We start from the raw sequence: 8,204 nt of genomic DNA on the forward strand, positions 1-8,204 counted from the left end.
ATCATGCAGCAACTTAAAGACTGTATGAAGCAGTTGATGTATATTTATACAGATAAACACCATGAAGTTTCACCACACAGAAATATGTAGAGAAGACACGATACATGTTCCCAGCGATGATGTCGCACTCCCCGAGTTCCTTCGTGCTACATTTACTAAGGTAGCGAGCCATAGCATGAAGTCACTTAAATGTGGTAAGGCTGATTTCTGAAGATTATTTGAAACAATACAGTGCTCTTCAGTGGTCACAAACAGCTACTGCAATGTCTTTGGTCCACCATGGCACCATCCGGCAAAAGAGAGGACAAGTAGAAAGGGGAATAGTAGTTACAGCAGCATAGCATCATGTATGAGACGTCTTGCAGAACTTCATTGATGCAACGTAACAGATGAGGTGAAGGTAACACCAAGAGGCAGACAACTGACAGTTTGCTCTTCAAAGCACCTAACATGATTGTCTGTCCACCTTGCAGTGCCAAGGAAGCAACAGGATCACTGGAAAGTGGCCACTATCACAAATATTGTCACGTAGTGACCTATCTATTGAAGCCATGAGATTTGGGAAAGAGATGGTCGTCGGGTCAATGACTGAAAAAGGTGCATGGAGGCAATAAAATGGGTAGGAGAACCATCACTGAGGATAAAGGTCATAGTCGGTAAGAAGCTGCTCAACTAGAAGGCCTGTAACAGGCTAAGTGGTACTCCCCCAAAGGGGATGGTGCATACTGATTTTCTAGAAAAGGGGAGTGGGTGAGCAGTTGGATTAGTGTTCAACTCAGTGCAAATAAGTGGCCTGCCTGGAGGTAAATAAAGATTGCAAATGGTTACTGTTGAGGTCATTTGCACTTGCACTGCTGTTGCTTACAATATGGTATTAAGAGGAAGGCACATTTAAATGACATCTGTGCGAACCAATGGACAGACCCCTCCAGATGCCCTCTCAGCGCCAGTACAGTTCTGACAATGCACTACACTGCACCTGGAGCATAGAGGAATAGTCATCAGTGAAGTATGTTTCTTATAGAGCAAAGCAAATTGCAGAAGAGAAGGAAGTCAGGTGGAGTACTTCCAGCAGGTGACAGTAACACCAATTACAGTTCCACTGAATTATCACATTACAGGTGTCCAGCCCTTGTGAAGGGCCAGGAGGAGCAGTCACACCCCAGGATCACAACCTGTCCCTGACACGGATGAAACCACATCAATGAGCATTAATTCAGAACCCAACAGCATGTGAGGATCTGGCACCTTCAGGATCATCAGATTAGCCTTGTCCCGATTCTTCTTGTTCTCCTTCACAGGCTTAGGTGGCTGAGATCCTTGCGAGGGCCTATCTGTGATGAGAGTGGGGATGGACAGGGAGTGAATACCTCAGGGACTGTCAAACAATTGTTCCTTCAGTCACTGGCTCATGTCAGGTCTATGGTCCACGGGTTTCCAGAGAGACAGAGACCTCTGTCAACAGTAGATGCAGGAGGAGGAAGCTGCTCCTCCAAATGGGTGTGGGACGTGGTTCCCGAAGATGATGGCACAGGGAACCACAAGAGAGGAGAGCAGTGAAAGACTGATTTGAAAGAAACTGAGGTAGTGGGAGTGATGGATGTGACTCACATAACTGGCCACCTGTAGGTGTTCATATATCTTTCATATCTCATTATATGACAGCGGTTAATATATTTATATTCCTGTATTTTCTTTTCTTTCTTGTAGATCAGGCAAACTGGTGAATATGAAGGATACTGTTCCATGCAATTGACACTCAAATGTGATTGTTAACAACGACTACCGTTGTGGAGTGATTGTCTGCAACTCCCAAATTTTGGGTCTGCCATGTAGTGAGATGACATATGCCTGAAGCGTAGGCATCGGACGTGCCTCTTGGGTGATGGATGGTGGGACGTACACCTGTACATCATGACTAACTTTTTCTGGGAGGGCATTCCCTTTAAAGGCACCTATACCTGTTGTATCATCCTTGGGACCCTTTTCGACACGGCAGATAAAATGCACGCCTCGTTGTTTGAGATTAGCCATAGCGCCTCGCCTGAGCATAAGATCTCTGTAGCTGATGATTCCTTTGCTACACATTTTTGTATGTGACACTAGTCACTGATATGTTGCCCAGACATTCACAGGGCTGAAGAGTTGTAGACTGTATTAGATGAGCCTTTAAGTAATGGCTATCTATCACACTTTTTCCAACCTCTTTAAGTGTTTTACAAGAAATAATGGCTTCATCACAATACAAGTGTCCAACAGTTTGGTCATACTTAGTAATGGAGAAATTGTTGCATTCCCAGACATCTGGCTTGTGCCTCTTCCTATGGAAATCCAGGGTAAGGAAAGAAGTGGGGTTATAACTGTCCACAATGAAATTTCTATACCTGTCTGATCAGATAAAGGTAATAGAACGGCCACTAGTTTGCTGTAATTTAATGATTTATGTGTGACATATCTGTTGTGGCACCACATATTCCAATCAAAGGCTCTCCACAAAGGCACAATCTGGCCACAGTAAAGTCCATTTGACATTACTTCTGTTGCCAGGACTCCTGGTGCTCCGGAAGACAGGCTCCTTGGTACACATGGGTTGACAGCAGCTCAGGCATCAACAGTGTTGTCCCTGTGTTGCCTGGGAGCTCAACCAAAATAGCAGCTAACGATCACATCAAATCGGATTAGCTACTGCATTGGCTTTGAAGTGCGTATAATATTCTATGCAGGTACTATGTGCAGATGAACTTTAAAACTGCATGCAGTAGGTGCTATTTAAGGTGTCCTTCCACAATCACCTGCAAGGACAGAAAAAAAATTTGGAAAATGAACATGAAACCAAGAAGTGGACCAAAGATTACTTCAGCCGGAAGGTGATGAATGAATACTCCAAGAAAAGAAAGCAGAACCTAGGGAATAGCCAGATCAACACCATAAGAAAAAGAAAGTAAGTAAAACTCCAAAAAACATAATGTATATCTAGTCTGCATCAGAATGAAGGAAAACAGCTTACACAATTCATTAAAAATGTTGAAATACAGTGAAGTCTCCACATTTCCCAGCCCTGTAAATCAGCTGCCATGCGGTGAGGAGCACTTCATACAGACTAATGTCACTTCTGTCCTACATGACAGCCACAACACAAGTAGCGGTAACTGGGAGTTACACTTTACTTGGTGCAAGTATTAATAAAGCTGAAACTGACACACAGGAAGCAAATGCATCAATATTTCATGCAGTCTAAAATGAAATCACACATGAATAGGTTCAATAATGTTCACTGAAATCAATGACAGAATTCACACATGGATACTACTACACATTATTATTTTTTTATCTTGAAAATTCACAGCAAACAATCTGGACCCAGAATTTCCTGATTTATGTGCTCTGGAGCAACAGGCATACGATGTGACAGACAACTATTGAGGAAGAGACTTATGACCAAAATTTGGTCACCTGCAATCCCAGCTCAAATACTCTCAATTCTATGGCAGAAGAACTTCTATAATGTTTCCATATTGTCCTTTTACTTCATATATTCATGGGCTAACAGATTCATTGGCGTGTATGGTCACAACAAAACTTGATAGGCCTAATCATTTTTAGAGAATAATAATAATGATAGCTGAAAGCAAGGAAAGTGTCAATACGTCATGTCTCTGCAAAATTTTCTGAATAACTGAGAGTCCAAATAGTCTTGAGTCAACAACAACAGATAAACACACAAATGCTAGGCTCTTTACAAACCTAGGTTGCATACTGACAAGACAAGAAAAACAACTGTGTATTTGGATATTATATGCAAAAGTAATGAATTATGGGAGAACTGAAGGCAACATACCCTATAGCATACAAATCTGGCAACAAGTCATCAGTCATTTTATCGATTCCCAACATCTCTTCCACATCTTCTTCTGGTTGTCGGGTGGCCACATTCCATGTTACCATGTATAACCTGAAACACATGACAGGAGTAAAAACCTCAGGAGAAAATGCTCACTAACCATCATCCCAAAATTCAAATCCGGAGCAGAACACCATGGGATATATGAACACATTAAAATAAAACTTGTGATGATTGTATTTCGCCAATAATTAACTTTTACCCAATAATAAAGCCAGCTTAGCAGCCGAAAGGAAGGGTTCGCATTTCAATAGTTTTTCATAGGACCTAAGCGACGGAAAAATACAATATGACATGCTTTTGCTTGTTGGATTGGGCTCCAATTGGTCCGTATCTGTCTTACACACATGCGTTAGATGTGTTCAAACTTGACGTGACCACTCCAGATAAACAAACGAAGCAACAGTCGAACTTACGTCCAGTAATTTTCATTTGACAAGGCAAAAAATGACACCCAATCTATGATTACTTTATTGATTTTTTTTAGTATTCGATGTGAATTATTATTGTGCATAATGTAGTACTGTCTGGAGATCATTCGCACTTAAAAGCAATAAGGCTTGCTAACCGAACTTTCTGAATCATATTTACCTCAATTTATCCATATTTATTTGGGTTCTTTCACCTAAAATCGGAATACCACCACATTACGTGCCTTACTCACAACTGACGGAATGTTGTTCACTGACAGATTCCCCTCAGCTTCCTTTACGTCTGCAATCCCTGCCCCTCCACATACCCGCACACGGGTTTCTCCGCGAAAAAAGCATTAAACAAGTCCAACACTTGAAAATCGATCTAAGAACTCGCCAAAACTATCGTATGATTCAGCGTAGTCGAAGTAGCTATCGATATTTTTCAGTTTGTCGATGTGAAAGCCGATTCACACTTGACGGAATGGCGGCATCCACACAATCCGTCAACGGCGCGGAAAGCGAGGGATCGGAGCGGGACGTCACCGTCAAGGTTTCTCGGAAAGATGGGCAAAACTGTGTCGTCGTCTGTTAGCATCGGTAGTTAGCCTATTTTCGCAGCCCTCACTCAGTCATATCGGTCTTAACTAAAGCGATGAAATATAATGTGAAAAATCGGCTTTTGCATGGGTTCGAGGGAAGCAATCTCTTCCATGGTGCACAAATTAGTTTTTGAAAGCGAGAATTCACAACTACTGCAGCACTGGACTTACTAAAAAATATAAAGGTAGCACTGAAAAGAGAGAGCATTTCACGGCATTCCCCATACGACCTTACTCAAAAAATTAAAATACTATGGTGTGGAAGGCGCTGTTACAGTTACTTTTCAGTGCTTTTTAGAAAGCAGATGGCAGACTGTTTCAGTTCAAGGAGAAACATCATAGGAAGCGATACCACAAGGTATCGACATAGCCACTATTCATTTTTTCATTTCTGTAAGTGATCTAAGCATAGAGTTGAAGTATCTCTGGACATGTTGTCAACATCAAATGGAAAGAGTCACGTGATTTCGGGACGACGCTGTTTGTGCTTGCGTCTGCGTTCGAAACACCTAATATTACGCGTATTTGCTGCGTTTTTACCATCTGTTTATTCGTAACAGCAATGGAGAATTACTGCACATGCTACAGGTACAGAGAGTAATTCATGAAACGAGAAAGAGTTGGTGTTATATGAATACTTTGATGAACTGATACCGCGCTGTGATGTTTTGGTTGCGTTTTGAATAAATGTTTGAAGTCTATTGTTATGTTTGCAAAATGTGTAGGATTACTGAGCGAAGTTTTTGGTCATCTGCAGAAGTCATTTCTTGGTATTCTTACACCACCAGCTCAAAAAAGGCCTTTCTTTTGACAGTGGTGAATTTAAGAAAGACTCTTAAATGTTAGGCTTTTTCCTTATCATACATTTTTGATAGCTCACAACTGCATAATTTAGGGAAAGTTTGTCTGTTTTAAACTTTTATATATATATATATATATATATATATATATATATATATATATATATATCCCCATGAACCATCGACCTTGCCGTTGGTGGGGAGCCTTGCGTGCCTCAGCGATACAGATAGCCGTACCGTAGGTACAACCACAATGGAGGGGTATCTGTTGAGAGGCCAGACAAACGTGTGGTTCCTGAAGAGGGGCAGCAGCCTTTTCAGTAGTTGCAAGGGCAACAGTCTGGATGATTGACTGATCTGGCCTTGTAACAATAACCAAAACAGCCTTGCTGTGCTGGTACTGCGAACGGCTGAAAGCAAGGGGAAACTACGGCCGTAATTTTTCCCGAGGGCATGCAGCTTTACTGTATGGTTAAATGATGATGGCGTCCTCTTGGGTAAAATATTCCAGAGGTAAAATAGTCCCCCATTCGGATCTCCGGGCGGGGACTACCCGAGAGGATGTCGTTATCAGAAGAAAGAAAACTGGCGTTCTACGGATCGGAGCGTGGAATGTCAGATCCCTTAATCGGGCCGGTCGGTTAGAAAATTTAAAAAGGGAAATGGATAGGTTAATGTTAGATATAGTGGGAATTAGTGAAGTTCGGTGGCAGGAGGAACAAGACTGCTGCTCAGGTGAATACAGGGTTATAACACAAAGTCAAATAGGGGTAATGCAGGAGTAGGTTTAATAATGAATAGGAAAATAGGAATGCGGGTAAGCTACTACAAACAGCATAGTGAATGCATTATTGTAGCCAAGATAGATACGAAGCCCACACCTACTACAGTAGTACAAGTTTATATGCCAACTAGCTCTGCAGATGACGAAGAAATTGAAGAAATGTATGATGAAATAAAAGAAATTATTCAGATAGTGAATGGAGACGAAAATTTAATAGTCATGGGTGACTGGAATTCGAGTGTAGGAAAAGGGAGAGAAGGAAATGTAGTAGGTGAATATGGATTGGGGCTAAGAAATGAAAGAGGAAGCCGCCTGGTAGAATTTTGCACAGAGCATAACTTAATCATAGCTAACACTTGGTTCAAGAATCATGAAAGAAGGTTGTATACATGGAAGAACCCTGGAGATACTAAAAGGTTTCAGATAAATTATATAATGGTAAGACCGAGGAACCAGATTTTAAATTGTAAGACATTTCCAGGGGCAGATGTGGACTGTGACCACAATCTATTGGTTATGACCTGTAGATTAAAACTGAAGAAACTGCAAAAAAGTGGGAATTTTAAGGAGATGGGACCTGGATAAACTGAAAGAACCAGAGGTTGTACAGAGTTTCAGGGAGAGCATAAGGGAACAATTGACAAGAATGGGGGAAAGAAATGCAGTAGAAGAGGAATGGGTAGCTTTGAGGGATGAAGTAGTGAAGGCAGCAGAGGATCAAGTAGGTAAAAAGACGAGGGCTAGTAGAAATCCTTGGGTAACAGAAGAAATATTGAATTTAATTGATGAAAGGAGAAAATATAAAAATGCAGTAAATGAAGCAGGCAAAAAGGAATACAAACGTCTCAAAAATGAGATCGACAGGAAGTGCAAAATGTCTAAGCAGAGTTGGCTAGAAGACAAATGTAAGGATGTAGAGGCTTATCTCACTAGGGGTAAGATAGGTACTGCCTACAGGAAAATTAAAGAGACCTTTGGAGATAAGAGAACCATTTGTATGAATATCAAGAGCTCAGATGGAAACCCAGTTCTAAGCAAAGAAGGGAAAGTAGAAAGGTGGAAGGAGTATATAGAGGGTCTATACAAGGGCGATGTACTTGAGGACAATATTATGGAAATGGAAGAGGATGTAAATGAAGATGAAATGGGAGATACGATACTGCGTGAAGAGTTTGACAGAGCACTGAAAGACCTGAGTCGAAACAAGGCCCCCGGAGTAGACAACATTCCATTGGAACTACTGACGGCCTTGGGAGAGCCAGTCCTGACAAAACTCTACCATCTGGTGAGCAAGATGTATGAAACAGGTGAAATACCCTCAGACTTCAAGAAGAATATAATAATTCCAATCCCAAAGAAAGCAGGTGTTGACAGATGTGAAAATTACCGAACAATCAGTTTAATAAGCCACAGTTGCAAAATACTAACACGAATTCTTTACAGACGAATGGAAAAACTAGTAGAAGCCGACCTCGGGGAAGATCAGTTTGGATTCCATAGAAATACTGGAACACGTGAGGCAATACTGACCTTACGACTTATCTTAGAAGAAAGATTAAGGAAAGGCAAACCTACGTTTCTAGCATTTGTAGACTTAGAGAAAGCTTTTGACAATGTTGACTGGAATACTCTGTTTCAAATTCTAAAGGTGGCAGGGGTAAAATACAGGGAGCGAAAGGCTATTTACAATTTGTACAGAAACCA

At 41.3% G+C, this 8,204-nt stretch overlaps 1 protein-coding gene across 1 annotated transcript in view; it reads right to left on the minus strand.

Moving 5' to 3' along the window:
* The window catches only part of LOC126179226 (phosphatidylinositol 4,5-bisphosphate 5-phosphatase A-like), a 76,570-nt gene extending 71,921 nt beyond the window's left edge, over window positions 1–4,649 (minus strand). Inside the window, exons 1-2 of the mRNA XM_049924592.1 lie at window positions 4,493–4,649; window positions 3,839–3,952 (exon numbers count right to left, since the gene is read on the minus strand). Coding sequence (XP_049780549.1) covers window positions 3,839–3,952; window positions 4,493–4,506 — 128 coding nt within the window. The 5' untranslated portion in view covers window positions 4,507–4,649. The remainder of the gene's footprint in view (window positions 1–3,838; window positions 3,953–4,492) is intronic.
* Window positions 4,650–8,204: the final 3,555 nt, after the last annotated feature.

The sequence above is a fragment of the Schistocerca cancellata genome, chromosome 1 (genome assembly GCF_023864275.1).
Source record: "Schistocerca cancellata isolate TAMUIC-IGC-003103 chromosome 1, iqSchCanc2.1, whole genome shotgun sequence".
Lineage (NCBI taxonomy): Eukaryota > Metazoa > Arthropoda > Insecta > Orthoptera > Acrididae > Schistocerca > Schistocerca cancellata.